The sequence below is a fragment of the Austrofundulus limnaeus genome, unplaced genomic scaffold (genome assembly GCF_001266775.1).
Source record: "Austrofundulus limnaeus strain Quisiro unplaced genomic scaffold, Austrofundulus_limnaeus-1.0 Scaffold210, whole genome shotgun sequence".
Classification (NCBI taxonomy): Eukaryota; Metazoa; Chordata; class Actinopteri; order Cyprinodontiformes; family Rivulidae; genus Austrofundulus; species Austrofundulus limnaeus.
The window spans coordinates 687,501-708,080 of NW_013952612.1; the positions used below are offsets into that span (position 1 = coordinate 687,501).

The 20,580-nt window shown below is 44.9% G+C and overlaps 2 protein-coding genes across 2 annotated transcripts in view; one reads left to right on the forward strand and one right to left on the reverse strand.

Moving 5' to 3' along the window:
* ccdc66 (coiled-coil domain containing 66) overlaps positions 1-5,910 on the forward strand; it is a gene marked incomplete at its 5' end in the record, with an annotated part of 7,708 nt that extends 1,798 nt beyond the window's left edge. Inside the window, 10 exon segments of the mRNA XM_014019146.1 lie at positions 1,000-1,134; positions 1,220-1,452; positions 2,555-2,639; positions 2,722-2,880; positions 2,959-3,100; positions 3,865-4,078; positions 4,159-4,357; positions 4,687-4,894; positions 5,000-5,118; positions 5,315-5,910. Coding sequence (XP_013874600.1) covers positions 1,000-1,134; positions 1,220-1,452; positions 2,555-2,639; positions 2,722-2,880; positions 2,959-3,100; positions 3,865-4,078; positions 4,159-4,357; positions 4,687-4,894; positions 5,000-5,118; positions 5,315-5,416 — 1,596 coding nt within the window.
* Positions 5,911-5,914: 4 nt separating this feature from the next.
* Positions 5,915-20,580, reverse strand: part of tasora (transcription activation suppressor a) — a 20,948-nt gene continuing 6,282 nt past the window's right edge. The window contains exons 5-28 of the mRNA XM_014019144.1: positions 20,390-20,481; positions 18,997-19,128; positions 18,792-18,922; positions 18,541-18,572; positions 18,337-18,442; positions 18,132-18,235; positions 17,907-18,010; positions 17,742-17,814; positions 17,287-17,361; positions 17,023-17,210; positions 16,685-16,939; positions 16,416-16,599; positions 16,194-16,322; positions 15,446-15,582; positions 15,082-15,262; positions 14,018-14,461; positions 11,794-12,977; positions 10,586-10,708; positions 10,345-10,504; positions 10,151-10,259; positions 9,878-10,056; positions 8,543-8,692; positions 7,756-8,455; positions 5,915-7,631 (exon numbers count right to left, since the gene is read on the reverse strand). Coding sequence (XP_013874598.1) covers positions 7,217-7,631; positions 7,756-8,455; positions 8,543-8,692; positions 9,878-10,056; positions 10,151-10,259; positions 10,345-10,504; positions 10,586-10,708; positions 11,794-12,977; positions 14,018-14,461; positions 15,082-15,262; positions 15,446-15,582; positions 16,194-16,322; positions 16,416-16,599; positions 16,685-16,939; positions 17,023-17,210; positions 17,287-17,361; positions 17,742-17,814; positions 17,907-18,010; positions 18,132-18,235; positions 18,337-18,442; positions 18,541-18,572; positions 18,792-18,922; positions 18,997-19,128; positions 20,390-20,481 — 5,387 coding nt within the window. The 3' untranslated portion in view covers positions 5,915-7,216. The remainder of the gene's footprint in view (positions 7,632-7,755; positions 8,456-8,542; positions 8,693-9,877; positions 10,057-10,150; positions 10,260-10,344; positions 10,505-10,585; positions 10,709-11,793; positions 12,978-14,017; positions 14,462-15,081; positions 15,263-15,445; positions 15,583-16,193; positions 16,323-16,415; positions 16,600-16,684; positions 16,940-17,022; positions 17,211-17,286; positions 17,362-17,741; positions 17,815-17,906; positions 18,011-18,131; positions 18,236-18,336; positions 18,443-18,540; positions 18,573-18,791; positions 18,923-18,996; positions 19,129-20,389; positions 20,482-20,580) is intronic.

Consider the following 20,580-nt stretch of genomic DNA (forward strand, 5'->3'; position numbering starts at 1 on the left):
TGCACTGCACTGCACTGCACTGCACTGCACTGCACAGTACAGTATTCCAGGTGCGCGCTTTAAGAAGGGCACAGGCCACACCCCCTAAGGATTACCTGTGAGGAAGCACAATTAAGGAAACAGGCGGCAGCTGGCTGCAATTAAATAATGCAGCAGGGCCGTCACAACATAAAGAAATGTACAAAAATAAAAGCCTTAATCGTCCCATTGAAGCCGAGCGTTTAATGTGCATTTTCCCACGTTAGCGACAGTTCTTCTTCTTCTTTTTTTTTTCCAACTCCGTTGATTTGGACTCGCTGATAAAACGAAGGCTGATTGGCAGCAGTATAGGTTGTGTGTTTGTAACTATATTTAGTTAATAAATAAGTGTTGCAGGAACATTTTATTGAGCATTAATGTTAGTTACTTTGGCTTTAGAAAATTAAGGCCGATAATTTAAGACTTGAAAACAATAATTTAGCGAATTTTAGACTTTTTAAGGCCTAAAATTTGGATTTTCATATTTTAGACTCACAGAAACCCTGAAAATCACTTTAGTTGTTTTGAAATCAATGAGGTGATTATTAGGATTCATCTTTGATGCATCATATAGATTAGATTCTTTTCAGGGAAATTTTTTTTATCAGATTAAACATCATCTCTATTTCAATTCAATTCAGTTTATTGATATAGCGCCAAGTCACAACTGTTGTCTCAGGGCACTGAGCACAAAAGTAAATCAATAAATAAATCTAAAGAAGCCAGCAGACTGCGCCAAATCTTTGCTTTGTCACAAATTTCGTTAGTTATTTCACTCCTTAAGTGCTGTTTAAGCATTTGCCTTAAATAGAATTAAATGTATTTTATTAAAAACATGGTTAATCTAAAATATTAGAGCTTTTGAAATATTTCACATTTTGCAGAAAATTCTCAAAAATCAAGTGAGTAACGAAGGTTAAAGCAACATTTTTTGTGTGTTTTAAGGAAAAACCTGCCTTCACAGTGATGTATTTTGTGCAGGAGGTCACTCCGATGGAGGAGTCGTCGAGCACTGAGAGGAAAGAGGAGCAGAGGAGGCGCTGGCTGCAGGAGCTGGACCGTCAGAAAGAGGAGGCGGCTCAGCGCAGGAAACAAGAGAAGCTCCTGAAGAGCCAGGTGCTGTGAGGGTGCAGCAGGAACCAGGTGGTTTGTCGAGGCACCTGTAACGTTAAGCCCCTCCCCCTCTCTCCCCGCCCAACAGCCAGAAGACCACGAGCGCTGGGCCGCGCACTTCGACTCGCACCAGAGGAGCCGTCTGGTCCGGACTCCGGCCGCCTCGGCTCCGCCTCCAGGCCGGCTCGACGGCTCCGAGCGAGGGGACTGGGACCCCTCGTCCAGCTTGTCCCTGGCCTGGGAGGCCAGCAGCTGCGGGGGTGCGGAGAGCGTCCTCGGAGCCAGGGGGGGCTCCACCAGCGGCTGCCCCACCAGAACCAGGTTTGAAACAAGCATCAAGCCATCAAAGCAACAAGCAAACAATCATTGGGCCTCATGCAAGAACCGTTCGTACGCACAGATTTGTTCTTAAATTGTGCGTACGAGTTTTAGGAGAATTTGTGGCATTCACCAATGTTTTCGTATTCTACGATTTTTTTCAGATACGAACAAAATTTACGAGTGGTCCAGACCCGTCGTATATTTTACGAACAGTCAGTCTGCTGTTATCCAGATGGGTTTTCTTCATTAATAACTTTATATTTCGTTAGTTTGAAGATATTTTGAGTTGAAAATAAATCACACTCCATAATTATGTTGACAATAGGCTATTCTGCTTGAATTAGAGTTATAATTTTAAATGTAATAATTTAGACTAACTATAAATTGTCCGGCCGGCCGGCTTATCCGCTATTGGGTGCGGCGGGGGATGGGGGGGGGGGCGCAACAGGAGAAAGACCCCGCGCGCTCCGCAGCGACACTTTCCAGCTCGWCCGAGACGTTCCCAGACCAGAGGGGATACATAATCCCTCCAGTGAGTCCTTGATTTTCTCCAAAGTGCCAGACTTATTTTGAAAACATTTTAAAATGCTTATTTCAAACCCGCATCTGAGACCACCGCAGCGCGGGGGGGGGTGCACAGCGCTGCGGCTTCTGAATAAATAAAAATGATTTAACCCAGTTGTTTATACTTTTAGCAGCTCTTTTTATGCCACAGCTGAGCTGCTAAACATGTCAGATTTTCTTTTCTGGATCTCTGACAGACGGACTTCAATCTCTGAACGCGTAAAGTTTTTATTTTTTCAGTTTTCGCTGTAATTTTCATGAATGAATGAACACTTCCTTGTATCTGAGGCATAGCCTTATATGGTGTTTTTGGGGTGGTAATTATGCTAATCTCCTCTCGCGTGCACGAGCAGCTGGATAGAAAAGGTGTAAATTACGCAGCTCATTTACGCACGTTTCCTGAAGATAGAAGTGTTTGTTGAATCTGACGTGACATGTTCGTACGAACCCTTTGTACGAACAAAAGTAAGAGAAATTTAGGAGAAGAATACGAACATGTTCTTGCATGAGGCCCATTGTGTCTCTGTTCCTCACTCAGCTACCTGAGGACCATGACCTCCCTGCTGGACCCCGCCCAGGTGGAGGAGAGGGAGAGGAGGAGGCTCAAACAGCTGGAGCAGCAGGTAGGAGGCGCCGCCGCCGACAGCAAACACAAAACGTCCTCTCTCTGGTTCTCCCCTCACTCGGTCTCCTCCCCCATGTCAGAGGGCAATCGAGGCCCAGATGGAGGAGCGCCGGAGGCACAGGGAGCAGGAGGAGGCGAAGAAGAGACGGGAGGAAGAGGAGGAGGAGAAGAGGGTGGCCCAGGAAAGGGAGAAGCTGCAGAAAGTTTACGATTTGGAAACACAGAGGAGGAAACAGAAGGTCTGCAGCAGCGAGGACTCACAGAAACACTCGATGTTTAATCAAAGCCGATTTTTATGGTTAATTGTGTTTGTTCAGGAGGAGGTGGTCCACCAGGAGGAGGTGGTCCACCAGGAGGCTCACTGTAATGGCAGACTGGAGGAGACCTCCAGAGAGTCGAGGGATTTGGAGACCACCAGCAGCTCCACCTCCTCGTTCAAAGACARGGCTGTTCAAACAGGTACTACAGAAAGGGTCCCACACCTTGGTCAACAGCAAATTCAAGGACCTTTCAAGGACTTTCCAGTACCAATTTCCTCATTCATGAACCACACGTGACGACAGTTACCTGCCTCTACCACAGGATGTTTCCAATAAACAGGTTTAACATGTAAATTCAATGAAAAACTGAACATAGAAGCTGTTGAGTCAGAATCAATGAAAGAAAGTGGATTAAATGTTTACCCTACTTTCATATCTAAAATACATGAACATGTAATTATGTCCTGGGGAGTTCAGCAGCTCAGTTTGGGAGGAGGAGATGTGAACAGGTTCAGACCCTCGGTGAGGACAGGCGGAGCTGTGGTGCTCTCACCTGGGCTCAGAAAGACCCGCCCTGCTCTGCTCTGATTGGACTAAGACTATGGCTCACGTTATTTGTTGAAAGCCACGTCAGTTTACAGTAATCCTGAGTTATCCACTGCAACAAATCTAAGTTTTATTTTATTTTATCATGATTATTTTTTTTTTACAGATGATGAAAATCAGTCAGAATAGAAAATTTCAATCCCCATCAAAAATTCAAGGACTTTCAAGGACAAGTGTAAATTTTGGCTGTTTTCACAAACTTTCCAGCGCCTTGAAATCATTTTTTCAAATTCACAAACTTTCAAGGATTTCAAGGACCCGTGGGAACCCTGTATACAAATACTCTACAGATACTATAGTACTGATGTTTCTGCTGTGAGGAAAACCTTCATGCTTCTGTTTCATCTCTCTGAGCAGACGAGGCTCCTCCTGTCGTCCTTCAGAGTTCAGACGCTGCCCTCCCTCCTCCTCCTCCTCCTCCTCCTCGGTCTGCTGCTCCCTCCACCAGGAGTCGGGCGGTGCGAACGGGGAAGGAGAACGTCTGTTTGCCAGTAGGAGACCCGTACGAGCCATTTGCCAGGACTGAGAGGAGCCGCAGAGACAAGAGGAGGCCGGAGTGGAACACGCACAGGTCCGAACGTTCAGCTGATGAAACCGAACTGAAGTGATGACCGTGAAGTATTTTTACTGACGTCTCCGCCGTGCCTCCAGGCCCAGCCGCCAGTTCGTTCCAGCCTCGGAGCGTTACCCCGTCGCTCTGCAGAGGAACCGGCAGGAGAACCGCCTGAGGAGGCAAGCCGAGCTCCTCGCTCTGCAGGAGAGAACCCGCCAGACCAGAACCGAAGCTCCTCCTCAGAACCAAGAGCCCCGCCTCGGTCCCAGCAGCCAGAGCGCCGGTTCAGTCAGGAAGGTAAGAAAACGTCTGATCCTACCGTGTTCTGTCTGGCAACATGAAACTCAGAACTGATGTCTGAGTCCAAATAAAGCCCAACAGTTTAAGTGCAGCATAACGACTTTTCACCATGATGCTCCACTTGATAAATATTAAAACCCTTATTATAAATTCTTTAGGGATTAATTCGTAATGGACACAGAGACGATAAAAGTAAACAAAGAAGAGAAAAAGGAGAAAAGTGAAAAGAGATAGAAAGGGAAACAAGAAGATAAGAGAGAGATGCATTAAGAAAAAACAAGATCCTTTTAATCCGAGTCAGATTTTATTTCCTGTTCCTGTTTCAGGTGGAAATGGGTTCTAAAGGGATCAGCGACCCCCCAGCCAGGGGCCGCTCCCCTCCTGTACCCGCCATCAAACATGAAGTCCAGAGCCAGCAGGCTTCCCGCTCCTCTTCTCCGGTTCTGGAGTTCGTTCCCTACATCCGGACCAACGAGGTCTTCAACCTGAACCCCCTGGATCCAGCTGACACGKCCCCCCCTCACACACACTCCGGTCAGAACGCCTCAAACTGAAACGTCTTTTGAATTTGTATCTGTTGCGTATCGGACCTTTAAACTCATGGGTTTTTCATCCGTTCGGTTTCTTTCTCCCGGTCAGGCGCTCCGCCCGACAGTACGGCGTCTCCTCCCGCTCCTGCGCACCGAGACCGGCTCCTCCACCACACGCACACACACCGGCAGCAGGAGATCCTGAGAGGCCTGGCTCAGCTTCGACAGGTAACACACACACACACGTTTGTTTTTGGATCCCTGTGGGGACCCTGTATTGACTCCCACTCATTTTCTGGTAATTTTTATATCCTAACCCTGAACATTTACCTGAAAACTAAACCTCACAGGTCCTAATGTGGTTCCCACGATGTAGTAAAAACATGCCCACACACACGTCTACACACCTGTCTGTATTCCCCAGGGTTTGTTACAGAAGCAGAAGGAGCTGGAGATGGATCTGAATCCTCTCTGGAGTCGCCACGACGAGCAACAGCTACCTTCGATGAAACGCAACAAAACATGACCTCCGGCCGCCGCCGACACGGATCAGCTGATCGGACAGGAAAACATTTGAAAACATCGTGAGGAAGACGAGGGTTTATGGATCGTCTGCAAACCATGAAATCAGTAAAATCAGGCTCTAATATTCAGTAAAATCAAAAACAATTTTTTTTTAGCAAAACCACATCAGATATTTCAGAATCAGACATTATTTAATTCCAACAATTGATTCATATAAATTAAATTACCGTATTTATTCATGTATAAAAATCTGTGTATAAACCCCCCACCCCCCAACACACACACACACACACACACACACTTTATAGATGACTCTGGTAAATTTCTAGCATTATACATGAATAAATACAATAATCACTGGTTTTCTGAACCCGTCTGAGCTAAAATCCTTCGTGTTCAAATAATCGACTTGAATAAATTATGAATTAAATGTTTGTTTTTTTTGTTTATTGTTTTTTATTTATTGTGACTTCAATAAATGATGTGCAGTTCACAGACGGTTTTTTAGAGTCATTTTATTACAAAACGCTGATGTAAAAAAACAAACAAAAAAAAAACATAAAAATGTATATAAGTTAAAAACCGGTTCATTGCAGTTTTTCTACACGACTGAACACAAACAGCAGAACCGAACTTTCAGGACACAGGAGGACTTTTTACAGGTGTCCCTGAGAGACGGCGTCCATCAGATTATTTTACAGTTTTACTTTCTACAAACGAGCGGCTCAGGTTTCATCTTTTGTTTCATCTCTTGTACGACTCTGTGGAGTGAAACAAAAATTATATATATATTTTTATGTTTGTCAGTCAGGAGAAGCAGAAATGTGGCGGTTTGACCCAGAAACCCTGGAGCTCAAGTCTCGGGTCCGAGCAGGTCCTGACCTCATCAGAACCACATCTTCTGATGCGTTCAGATCTTTTAAAGTAGGATTCTGAAAGATTACCAACAGTTACTATCTTACCTGCTGCAGAACATTCTTTGGCAGAGATACTGGGACAGGAAGTGCTACAGCTAGCTGCTGGCGCTATTAGAACCTGCATTAAACTGGTGATTTTAACCGTAACAGTAAGTTTATAAAAGAGAGTTTGAAATGTTAAATTTTAGGGATGAAAGTTTCTATAACAGGTAAATCCACTTTAAAAGAGCTGAACAGGTATTAAATCAGGTTAAATACCTGCAGTTTTTTATTTCATACATGTTGGATCGTCTCAGTCGCTCACTAATCTGCTGAAACCTTTAAAAAAAAGAGAGGTTGAGCCGGTGTTGCTCTGCGGCATCAAATATTAAAAACAATCAGCTGATCATCAACATAAAAGATGGATTATTGAGTCATTTTCTGGTTAGTCTTCAGTATTTGAGTTAAATGASAACTGGGGACCAGTTAAACACATCCACACTTTGTGATGGTTCTTCACATAAACAGAACTAACAAATAAAAACTGATCTGAAGGAAAACTGGAGCTCTGCTGACAGCTTGTTCTGCTCCGATTGTTCGTGTTAAAGAAGAAACTTCAGCAGCTCGTTCACAAAGTGACGGTTAATTAAAAAAAAAAACAACAACAGCAGCACCACGGAGCAGAACCTCAGTGACGTTAATGCTTTCTTCATGTGTGCTTGTTTTATTTATTTTATGTTATTTAATTTGTCTCTGCTCCTGTTTCCTGAAAGAACCTCCGGATCAGAACCAGGATCTCGTTAATTAACGAACCGGACAGTTTCAGGTTTTAGTTTTCCCTCTGTGCTCAGGTGAGAGTTCTGTTTGTTTACCTGAGCAGCAGCGGGGGAGGGGAGGGGGGGTCCCTACATCCTGCTAAAACCTCCTCCTGGTCGGGCTCCTCTGTAGGCGGGACCGCCCGGACCAGCTGGACCGTAGAATCCTCTCAGGAAGTCCACACCGGTCTGCTGGTAGCCCCAGAGCAGGGGGGCGCCGGCGGGGGGGATCCCTCCGGGCCAGAGATGGGTGGGCCCCATGATGTTTCTGATGCCTCTCAGGGGTCCGATCGGCCCCAGCAGGGGGCCCGGGTGGAACCGCTGGTTGTGGAGCGGGGCCATGTGGGGAGGGTGCAGCAGGCCCACCCCGCGCGGATGGGGCTGGTTTACAGCTTGGAAAGCCRGGGCCGGGTTCAGGTTTTGTTTGCGGTCCACCACTGGGATCCTGACGACGGCTGTGCTGCTCTGTGGGACTCCTGGCTGCTCCTGGTCCACCTGCTGGTCTCTGCAGGACAGGAAACGAGTCACGTGACGCGCAGCTCCATGGGACTTTGGTTTTATCACGTCTCAAAGAACCACAGAAATAAACACATTCAAGACTTTAAGAAACCAGGAAGAGTTTGACTGACCTGGACCTGTCCTCGTCTCTGGACCTGTCCTCGTCTCTGGACCTGTCCTCAGCTCTGGACCTGTCCTGCTCAGCTGCTGTCAGACTTGCGGGTTCTCCTTGTTGATATGGTTTTCCCTCGGTCTCATCTCTYTTAGGTTCTGCAGCTGGGTTTGGTGAGGGCACAGAGGAGTCGGGGTTACTGGAAGTCCAGCTCCCCGTCTGTGACCCCCCCTCTGTGGGAGACGGGGGTCTGTCCTCCTGCCTCAGTTCCAGCTGCAGCGGGGAGTGGATGGACTCCAGGGTGGCCGTCACCGCTCTCATGGCGGGCGAGACCCGGACGTGCTCTGCGGGTCCCTCGTGGTCCAGAGGCGGGGTGGTGGTGGCAGCAGGAGGGGGGTCAGAATTGAGGCTGGACTCTAACTGGACCTCCAGGATCTGCTGTTCCTGTATGAGCTGCTGCAGCTGCTCCGGCTGCTGTGCCCTCATCAGCTGGATGGCCTGATACAGGAACTCCATTTCTCTGCTGGTGGTCGGGGACAGGGAGTCCGGGACCAGCTGGTCCGACGCCTGGGGGACAGAGGGCGGGGTGGAGGGGGGCTGGGGGAGGACGTCCTGGGGCTGGCTGGAGGAGGGGAGGGCGTCGACGTTCTCTGGGAAGGTGGAGAGASAGAGATCAAAGCCGGTGATGGCGTCCTGATGGTTCACCTGCCCGCTGAGACCTGAGAACGGACCAGACGGATGAGACAACGAGACGTCGATAAATAAGGACGTATAAAAAACAACCGTTTCAAACGGTCAGGTCTGACCTTTGGGAGCGAGCAGATCCTCCACCAGTAACTGCTTGTCCCTGATGTCGTGGCACCCMACCAGTCCGGTGAAGTTCTGCAGAACCTCTTCAACGCTGGCCACGATGATGCCCCCGTTGGAGAAGGAGGGAAACTTCTCAAAGTGGTGTTCTGAGGTAAAACATTCAAAGTGACAACGAGAACGACGTCAACCACAAACAACAAACCCATGTGACAGCAGCCGTACACACAGAGTAGACACCTTCAAGGTAAAGTTTCAAACTTTTCCAGCATCAAACTTCAGATCCGTGTCCTAACCACCGTCAACAACCTAAAATACTCTCCAAGTGAAATCAATTCTGACACTTTTAGTTATTAAAGTGCCTGCGTCATCAAATGTTTGCAATAAATTTAATGTAATTTTGAAAGATAACATTGTTAACATATTGTAAAAAAGATTTCACGCCGCTGAGATGAACAGTTGTTGAGATATTTGCATGTGAAGTAACAGGAAGTGATGTCACAGGGGAATGTTTAAATGTGAACAGAGCGATGCTAAAATGGCTAACAGCACAGACTGAAGATGAATCTGATGTTTCTTTAGATTATTTTAATCACCATCATAGAGAGATGAGAAGAGTCAGAGTTCAAATAATATTGTTTAAATAAACAAAAAAACAGGAAGTTTTCTTTCTCAACGAGTTCCCCTTTGATGTTGCTTCCTGTTTCACTTTACCTGGGCCAAATTSAAAAGAAAATATGCCAWTTATGTGACATAAAAGGTAAAATCATGTGTATTATGCTAAGTTTTTTTCAATATAAATATATTTCCTTTGACTTTTTGTGTTTCATGAATATGCATGTCACAGGCACTTTAATATCTGACCCACGCTGGGGGCTTGTGTGCTCTGATGCAGTTTACTTGGCATCTGAAAATACTTTTCCTCAAAAGGAATTTTCAATCTGAAAAGAGTGAAAAGAAACTGAGTGAGAACTAATGTTGAGAGCTCGTTAGGTTTCGCTTTCGGTTTTTCACCCGAAAGCCTGCAGGAGTCATGGGCGGGGGAGTGGGTGCGCTCTGCCATGAGGAAGTTCAGCTTAAAGACACGTCCCGGGGGCGTTTCTGGTCCCCACCTGRTGTTTTGCTCCTCAGCATGGCTTCATAAAAACGCTGCAGGATTTCTCAAACATGCATGAATGAGTCAAAGCAAGGCTTTGGGCATGTTTTTTATGAGGATAGCCCCCCYTAATAACCCTGCACATCTTAAAGTAGTTCTGGCTGTAATTAATTAAAGAACCCTCAGTAAAATGACTTCCTGAAGTTAAAACCTGTTATTGGACGCGGATGAGTCGTACCTGTGATGTAGATGGTGTGTCTGAACTGTGTGTATCGGGCCTGGAGCTCCAGGAGACAGTTCAGGTCAGGAGACTGGTGGTTGGTCGAGTCACAGTGGTGATACGGGAGGAACTCCACGATCTGACGCTTCTGATAGGTCGACAGAATTTCCAGCAGGTTGGCTGCGTCTTTTCTGAACCTGAACACACGAGACAACACGTTCATGAAGCTGCTGAAGGAACCTGGACTTTACTAAYAACTAAGTTCATAGGCGTGACTGGGAGGGACTCTACCTGGCCTGCTCCTTCAGTTTCTTCTGGGTTTTGCAGTGGATCTTCCACCTCCAGACGCTCTCTGGAGAACTGTGCTGCTCCAGGAGAGCCAGCAAAGCGGCGAGTCGGTCTGCGGGAACAACGTGACGTGAGCGARACGATTTGTCCTGGAAACATTTTAAATCTGAGCGTTTGGATTTATAACCCCGACGTACCGTCAGTGATGACGTCCGGACTGAGGACCAACTCGTCCGAGACGATGCAGCCTCCGGAGACCAAGAGCTCGATGCAGCTGTTGTTCTTGATGTCGTCCAGCGAGTCGATGCCCACGAACACCACAGAGGGGTGTCTCTTCAACGACATGAGGCCTGGGATCTGACAGGAACGGAYGCGCCATGTGAAAAACAGTCAATTTGTCGATTAGGCCTTTAAAAAGGTCCAGTTCCAGGTAAATACCTTGTGTATATGTCCTGCCGTGTCTTTGTTCTTAATGATCACCAGCAGACCATTTTCTGAGTTTTCGTTGTGAAGAAAGTCGACGGGACTCTGCTGCACGTTACCCAGCTTCAACAGATGTTCCTGGAAAACAACAAAGTCAGGAAAATAAGATTGAGGTGTTGAAGTGCCTGTGACATCAAAAATTTTTAATTATACAAATGTGTTTTTGGAAAGATTATTGAGAACATATTACAAAATAATTTTCATGCTGCTGAGATGAACAGTTGTTGAGATTTTTGCCTGTGAAGAAACAGGAAGTGATGTCAAAGGGGAATGTCTGCACGAAAACAGAGTGAAGATAAAATGCTCAACAGCCCAGACTGTAGAGAGGAATCTGATGTTTTAGATTATTTCGAGTCGCTATCAGACAGAAACAGAAAAAGAGTCAGAGTTCAAATCATAATGTTTCAATAAACAAAGACCAGTGAGTTATTTTTCTTAAAAGGAGTCCCCTTTGATGTCACTTCCTGTTCCATTTTTTCCAAGCCAAGTTCAAAGGAAAATAGGTCAGTTATGTGTCTAAATGGGTAAAATAATGTGTGGTGTGCCAAGNCTGCTGCACGTTACCCAGCTTCAACAGATGTTCCTGGAAAACAACAAAGTCAGGAAAATAAGATTGAGGTGTTGAAGTGCCTGTGACATCAAAATTTTTTAATTATACAAATGTGTTTTTGGAAAGATTATTGAGAACATATTACAAAAAAATTTTCATGCTGCTGAGATGAACAGTTGTTGAGATTTTTGCCTGTGAAGAAACAGGAAGTGATGTCAAAGGGGAATGTCTGCATGAAAACAGAGTGAAGATAAAATGCTCAACAGCCCAGACTGTAGAGAGGAATCTGATGTTTTAGATTTTTTTGAGTCGCTATCAGACAGAAACAGAAAAAGAGTCAGAGTTCAAATCATAATGTTTCTATAAACAAAGACCAGTGAGTTATTTTTCTTAAAGGAGTCCCCTTTGATGTCACTTCCTGTTTCATTTTTCCCAAGCCAAGTTCAAAGGAAAATAGGTCAGTTATGTGTCTAAATGGGTAAAATAATGTGTGGTGTGCCAAGTTTCTTAAATAGACTGAAGTTTTCTTTGACTTTTTGTATCTGAAGGATAAGCAGGCACTTTAAGGCTCAGGCCAAGGATACAAACGTCTTTTCCACYCTCATCTCGTTACCTTGACCTCCTCGTACACCGGGTCTCCCAGCTCTGTGCAGTGGACGTAGAACTGCGGGGACTTCCTCTTGATGTCTTTGGCGATCTCCACCAGGTTGTTGAGCACGTCCGGGTTCAGCTGGTTGATGACGGAGCTCAGGTGTTTGGTGGCTTCTGAGCCGGCGTCCTGGACCAGGGCGGAGCTCGGGCTGGAGACGGGCTCGTAGGACAGGGATGGCTCAGTCTGGGCGTTTGAGGCGCTGCTATAGCCCGGGACTGTCACAATGCAGTTTGAGCCTAATAGGGCCTCTTCGTCGGCCGGGCAGACCACAGTTCTCGTCACGGCYTCCTCTTCTGTCACGTTCTGAGTGATGGTCCTGCAGATCTCTAAGGTGTCTTCAGGTTTGTAGGTGACAAACCCGGAGTTTGGGTCAGACGTAGACSTTTGTGGAGACAGAGGGGTCCAGTGTGGATTGTCCGGCTGCCAGACTTCGCCCACTCTGGAGAAGACGGACGCCTGAGTGATGGGTGATTCAGCACCAGCAGCCGGCTGAAACACCTCCCYGCTCCTTCCACGTTGAGAACTCTCCACTCTGGAGCTGGCCACGAAGTCGTTGATCCTCTGAGCCAGCGTCTCTTCCATGTCCGCCCTGCTGCTGTCGGCCTGCTGCTTGGGCGAGCTCACGTTCAGCTCTCCCAGCACGCATTTGATGCTCTCCTTCAGAGACGTGACGTAGTCCTGAACCGGAGGACAGGGGTTGTAAAACGACACGAAATGTGAGAACGGAGACAGCGTGGCGTACGGCGGGGCGGCGTTCTCCYTGTTCGCGGAGGAGCGAGGGGTCTGGGGGAAGCTGAAGCTCCCTCTCTCCTCCTGCAGGAGGAGTTGCACGTCGGAGGTGAAGTCTCCCAAATGTTTGTCCACGATGCTGTCGATGTCTCCGAGAGGACAGGCGGTGGTCGAGGACACTTCTTCTTTTTGCTGTTCATTGACGAAATCTATCAACATTTCCTCCTCCTTCGGCTCCACCTTTAGCTGCCGACACAAACCAGGCTCTATTTTCAGTTGAACCCGCTCTGCTGCTTCCTCTGACTCCATCATCTGGTCAGAGGGTGGCGGTGAAGGAGCGTTCCTCAGCTCCGGAGCTGGACCACCTGATGGCTCCTCCTTGATTTTGATCCATTGAGGCTTTGTTTCGAACCCTCCTGCAGGAGACGAACGTCAGACATTAGAATAATAAAAATCAGATGTTGTTGCTGAGACAACAGATCTGTCAGCGGCTGTTTCCAAAACCCGGATTATAAAAGTTGTTTATTSAGATCAGTTTTTCTTCCGTATGTTTTTTTGGCAAGTATTTTAACAATTCATGTATCAAATGCTTCAGATCCTTCAGCACATTCTGGTGATGACTGTGGTATTTCAGCTATTTATATTTCTTTACCTATTTCACTTTTTCAGCTACATTTTTCCCCCATTAAAATGAATGGAGCTGTTTTCAACACCTTTAAGATCCTTTAAAATGTTTCTAAATCGTTACTGCACCTTAAACCTTTTGTTCTTTTTAACTTCCTTGTGCTAATTTTAGCTTTATTTCCGCTATTTCAGCTATTTTACTTCTTTCTTCTATTTTCTATCTTTTGCACATTTTTCTGCTAATTTGAGCTATTTCTGCTTCTTATGGCTGCTTTCTTCTATATTCAGCTATTTGCTGCAATTTTAGRTAATGTTCAGCWGTTAGCAGCTAAAGTTAGCTGTTTTAGGGTAAATACACATTCTGGTGGCTATTTCAGCTTTGCTAAATTCAGCAAACTTGTGCACCTTATGCTTCCTTGTACTGCACATTTTGGCTGTTTTAGCTATTTTACAACAAATGGACACTTTTTATAATTTATGTTTTTCTCCTGCTGATTTGACATTTTTTTACACCTCTTTCACCATCTGGGTGCTAATTGCAACTTGAGTCTCCTACGTTTAGCATGTTTTTTTTGCTAATTTGACTTTTTTTTGCCATTTTAGCTATAAATATGCTAATTTCTGCTTTTTTGTGCTTCTTTCAGCTTTTCAAATTGAACTGTCATTATGCTATTAAACTTTCAGCAAGAAGCATTCACATTAGCATGCAGTTTCTCTAGTTATTATTTATTCTGTTTACATTTCAATAAGAATAAAATATGGGTTTTGAGCTGAAAAACAAAATAAAAAAGCTAAGGAGCTAAAAGTCTGACCCGAGATGATCTCTGTTTACCTTGAAACTCCTGGAGGACYGCGGGGGCTAACTGTAGCGTGTTAGCTCCACTGTGGTTCTTGTTTAATGAGTTCGGCTCAGCAGACTCTGGGGACCGGCGCTGAGCGGGTGCTGGAGGAGCCATGGTTTCAGGTGACGGGGACACGGCAGGAGAACTGGGGTCAGGGGATGGACACTGCGAAGGTGAAGCCGGTGGGCTGGGGTCAGGGGACGGACACTGTGAGGGCGAAGCAGGTGGGCTGGGGTCGGGGGACGGACACTGAGAGGGTGAAAGAGGCGGGCTGGGGTCAGGGGATGGTTGCTGGGTGGTAGTTGGAGACGGGCTACCCTCGGGAGACAAGGCGGGGCTCTTCCTGGAAGGTTTGGTTGCTGTAGTGAGGTGCTGACAGCGGGGGTCCTGGGGGATGGTCCTGTCTCTCTGAGAATACCTCCCTGAGCATAAACCTGTAGACAGTAAGTTTATTCAGATTATAATCTACATCCTTTAAAATGTTCTGTGATCATCATKACTTTATTTATAAAGCACATTTAAAAACAACAGTGTTGACCAAAGTGCTTCACAGACATGATACAATTAAAACTGTTAATAAACAAAACAAGTGTAAAGTTTCAATCSAGATTTAAAAGACTGAACAGACTCTGCAGCACAGATATCAAGAGAAGAGTTGTTCCTGAGTCTTGGGACCGCCACAACCCGGCCCCCTCTACGCTTCAGGGTTGCTCTTTAAATTTTTAGTTTTAGTGTCTTTGACTCCAAACAATAAGATGATTTTTTATTTGTGAAGCTGCAGCTGGTTGAGGCAGAGTGGACCGCTGAGCAACATTAATCATAAATTTTTCTGACTATTATTTGCACATGATACGACCTTCCTCCATTTGACCAAAAACATCTCTTATTTGAACCACGCTAACAAAACCCTAATGACCCTCTGGAGGGARGGGAGGGTGTTTCATACATAATCTCTGCTTTATACAACAAACRGTGAACTAACGTGGACGTCTCTTACAGCTGCAAACATAATGAGAAGGATTTGATGTACAGATGGTTAATTAAGCAGACAGACCTGTTATGGGGATAAGGACCCAGGGGATCTTCCACTCCTCCTCCTTCTCTGCATCATTAGCCGCTCTTTTCCTCCCCGGCTTGCCTTCTCTGCCCGGTGCACAGTGGTGATTTGTCTCCCCGCTGTGTGAACTGGGACTAAATCCCTCCGAACCACTACCGACGCTGCCCGCCGTGTGCTCCTACGAACAGAAACACAGAGTTTAATCTGTTGTAAATATGTAGCTAACCAGCTCTATTTGACTTAAACACAACTTTAATCTGAAGACGGGAAAACTCATAACTACTACCACGCCAAATGCTGACTGTCAGTCAAAGTAACGCCACGTGTGTGGAAAGAGTCATAAACGTAAACTTTAAGGTACCTCCAGCTCTTCCTGCTGCCTCAGGTCTACGTCACAGTTCGTGGGCAGACCCAGCTTTGTAGCCAGCCGGCCAAACGGACTCAACTCCTTCTGTCCTTCGTCTTGCACCTCACTTCGATTGGCAGTTTGGATGAGACCTGAAACATTGCAGGGGAAAAAAGAGCCCAGTTAACAAGAGAGACTCATCTGGTAGCCCTGAAACAGGAAGAAGTTAAAGAAACAAATAAATCAACATAAACAGAGTAAATTGTAATTTAAGAATTTGTACAAAGACATAGGGACAGGACTTTGTTCTACTTTTTTTTCTTCTCCTATTTTTCGATACAAAAGAGATAAATTTCCATGCCCTTTTTAACTTGAAATGTATTTAAATTAATTCTGAACGTTTGTTTAACCTGAAAAGTTCAGTTTTTAAAATAAATGTTGCTGAAACAGCAAGTTTCTCAGTGGATCTGTGCTCGACAATACAGCCTAGGTGGAGTAGTCGAACACAGATCCACTGATCCTTCAACACAGAGCATCTTCAGAAGACAAGTTGATAAATTTTAAAAATCTGTATTGTTCAATACAAGTGTGTATTGAACCTAAATCACTGCACTGAATGGTTCAGTAAGGGTACATGTATTGTTGCACCCCTAAAAAAATAAATAAATAAATAAATAAATAAATATATATGTTTTGTTTTGCTATTCTTTTAATGTTCGAAGTACAATGTAATTAAAAAAGACATGTTTTAGTTTCTCATCACCTTTTAACTGCACGATAAAACTGGCCATTGGTTCTGACCCGTCCTCCCTCAGATCCAAATCCTTCAGACCCAACGAGCCGATCACAGACATAAAAGAAAATGGAGYCGTCGGGACTTTGTTTCCTCCGACTAGACGTTAAAAACATTAAAAAACAAACAAACAAACAGGTGAAGTGGTCAGCTCGTTTTATTACAAAGACATAATGTTTACGCCCTCCTCACCTGGAACCCTGTCGCGTCGGTCCGTTTCCTGCGATGCTTTGAAGTACTTCAGGGCTCTCTTTGCCGATTCCTGTTCCATCTTTCTCTTCRTCTCCGGCGCTTTCGTCCCCTCGCCTTCCTCCCTCCTCACCTCCATTTCTGCGTTCCTCTTGCAGGTCATGATGAGATCGAACAGCTGCTGCATCTGAGAACAGAATGAAAATGAAGAAACTAGAGAAATGAACGCTATAATTATAGGATTATCATCATATATTCAAGTCAGGTTTTACCTTCTGTCTGTCTCTGTTGTCGCCTCTCGTCTCCACCTGGCCTCTGCTGCTGTTCCTGGTCCCCTGTGGTCGCTCGGGGCCGTAGTGAGCCAGCACCACCTGCTCTGCTTGTGACACTGACAGCAGGTAGGGGGCGGGGCTGGACAGGTAGGACTGCAGGTAGCTGTCCATGCTCACCCGGTGGTGTTTGGGCAGAGACAGCTTCCCCTCCTCGTCCAGTATGGGGTCGTACTCGGCTATGGCGTGCATCGGAACCTGCGGGGAGATAACGGGGGGTTCGCTGCGGATCATTTTGGAGTTACACCGGAGAGTGTGAGGAGGTTAGACGTTGGTCTTACGGTGCTGTCCTTCAAGCCACTGAGGTACTCCTTTATCTGGTGCTCCACGCCGGCTGAAAGGTTCGACGGGGGTTTGACTCTAACTTTTATCAGAGCCTGGTGCAAAGCTGGGATGAACTCTTTCAGTCGGTGCATCACCCGGGCGTCAGACTTTAATGACTTGGAGGGAGAAAAGGAGGGAGGGGACCCTACAGGGGGCAAACGACGGGTTAAATAAGGCGCAGAATAAACCAAAACCAATAAACACWTCAGGATTTCACTTACTGAACCCGGACACGTCTCTGGTTTCTGGGAAAACAAACAAGGCCTGCAGACACCTCTTCCAGGTTTCTCCTCGCTCTGCAAARACAAACAGTCTTTTTATGTGTGCCACTCCGTCACATTAACCTGTTATTTATCCACATTATCAACAAATAATGAACTGACACTTCCACTGAGCAAAATCAACAGAAGAGCAACYTTCAAAAATATGACTGAAACGATTCCTCGAATAACTCCAGTAATTCGATTACTAAAAATCCTCGAGGCAAATCATCTCTATCGATTACTCGATTAATCGGTAGATTAATCAATTACTAAAATAATTGTTAGCTGCAGCCCTAGTAATATTATAATATATTCATATAAAGAGCTTCAACAAAATCCTGCTAAATGGCAACCATCTTGAGTTGGGAGGCTAAGTGGGACCCATCCATCTGAAAACTAATAAAGTGTCTCACCAGAAGTTGTGGACATCTGAGCGCTGGACAGCAGGAAGAGAAATCCTCTATCTGTAAGCGGACTCACTAGAACCTGCAAAAGAATGACGAAAACTTGTGTTTGAGTGGGAAATGTGTACAAATACTAACAGATTACCAAATTAAAAGAAAGCTAGAGGAACGCACCACTCTCTTCGTCTCCAGCTCCTGCAGCAGTCTCTTCATGTTGATTGTGGACTGACTCTTGTCCACCACCTCCAGAAGACTGCAGTGATGACCGTCAGCCACAACTACACACAAAAACACAACTTTACACGTAACAGGAGTTTCTCCCTCAAACCTGTTGAGTCTTTAAACACAAACTACAAGTTTTATTTTGATAATTCCAGCAGCTACACAACCTGGCCTCACCTTCCTTGCTGCCYTTGTACAGATTATAGGACAGCAGGCCAGAGGGGAGGAGCCTGGTCACGTGATCGAATCTCATCAAAAACCCAACGTCCAACTTCTCTGGTCTGAAGGAGAGAATTTAACTTTGTATGAATGAGTATTAAAGTAACAACTACCAAAAGAAACAATAATATCTGAAGTGTTTAAAGAATCGATTGATACTCACAGCTTGTGAGGCAGAAAGCGGACGGAGCTGGACATTAGAGAAACGTGGGAAAGAACCCGGTGTTTTTTCACTAAATCTCCGGTCCACACTGGGAACTGAGCYCGCTCTGAAAACAAGAAAAGATGAGCGATTAACATAAAACAGGAACTTCTGATTTGGTCATAATTCAGTCTGTGAGGGACAAAAAAAAGTCAAGTTTCTCACCATTGCCCCTCTCAGACAGCTGACTGTTCAACCTGCCAACGAGACAGAGCAAAACAGCAATGAATGAATGAATGAATTCGGGGTTTTACTCAAATAAAACAATAATGTGGTGGGAATTTTGTAAAAGAATTTTAAAAATTAGAGCTTGTGGGCACAACGCTCCAGCTTAAACTGAAATAAGTTCAATTAAGATGAATTAAATTGTAAGAAAATACGTGAACTTCTGCGTGTTTAACACCACTCWTTAGTACCTGACGGGTGCAGCAGGTTTGCTGGGAAGTGGAGCGTCTTTTCCTTTAAAGTGGAAGGAAACYACGGCGTACGGACACACTTGTCGGGGGCGCTGCTGCGGCTCGGCGAACAAATACTCGTAGAAGTATTGCTGAGGAAAAGAGCGTCAGCGTTAGAAAACAGCTTGGTCCGGCGCTGACAGCAGCGGTGTTTGAATAATCTCACCTGCGTGTACTCAAAGGCGCAGTGGCAGGTGAGCGAGGTCACCTTGCTGGCGTTTTTGGACACGTGGCTGTCGAAGCGAGGRGTCGGATCCTGAAGTGTCTTCGTGTTTTCAAAAACGCTCTTAACTTTTCCCTGAAACCAGAAAAACAAACATTTAAACCACTTATATCAAATATTAAATAAAAAAACAAAGACTAGTCATATGATGGAGAAATATGCACACAGAAACAGTATAATTATGGAAAAACACTTTTTGTTTTAAGACAGTAATTTATGACATTTTACTTTAATGATGCAGTTTTTCATGACACCGTTTGTCAGTAGAAAGAACGATCAGAGCCAGAACAAGACTTAGCTAACAGCTATCACTCTTTGTAAAATAAACGTTATTAGCTAGTAATGTCAAATATTTAGAGTGTATCACACGGATTTATTCAGATATATAGGAATGTTGTATGGATGACAGCGGTACAGTATGATCTAATCACTCTACCTAAAAACACAGCCTCTCTGCTGTTACAAATTACATCAAAAGTAGAGACTTCAAACTATCCAGCAGTTTTTAAATTGTGTCGACAGACCAAGTAAAACTGGAGTTATGATAAATAGTTTACATCACTTTTTTTCTGAAAATTGTCATCCTATTTGATGCGCGTTGAAGGAAACACGGAGATCTTGTGGAAAAAAACATCACAATCAGGCATTAGTTTTATTTTTCTCTCAAACTGAAGAAATATAAACCCCTCAACCTGCGCTCTGACCAAGTCCCACKGTTATGTGACAAACAGTAAAGAATCTAGATGAAGAAGAAAATAAAAAGAGGTGAATTTTGAATGGAGTTTGGCGGCGATGGAGAGCAGGACCGAGTAATTAGATCTGTGACATTTAACTTGTTTGAARTTTATAGTTAGGGTTTAGTTTAGAATGTTTAATCTTCAGTTTTAGAGTGTTTTAATTAAAATGAATGATTTTTTTTAACAAGGAGAAGCACTGGAGGTCTGCAGAGGACAGAACGACACAACCTGCCCGTCTGGTCTCAACATTTCTCTCCTCTCACTCTTGCAGTTGAAAAAAATTATTATTTTTTTACATGAGAAGTGCAGTCCTTTACAGCAACACCATTCACCATTCTTCCTATTTTTCCCCAAATCAAAACATCAGCTTCTATTTATAACACGGTCACGTGACAAAATACCAAAGAATACATGAAGCAACTTTACTTTTCCTTTAATCAGGTGATCCTGTTTCATGTTTAATAAATAGTTTCCACAACAAAGCCTAAATCACCTTTCATGTTAAATAAGAAATAAGATGACCTCACGCTCGTGTTGGRATTTCCTGTGACTTCAATCTTTTTATCTAATAGAAATGATGATGACTAAGACTGATTTACCTTCATCACCTTGAAGATAATGATCTCCCCCGTTGCTCCGGGGGTGAACGGGTTCGTCCGAAGCAGATCGGAGTACTTTGACAAATACACTCCTGGAAACACAAACTCACAGTTACTTAGATCAGATGAGGTTTTCTGCAGACTTCAAACATGCATTTTAATCTAAACGAGGATTTTAAATATATAAATAT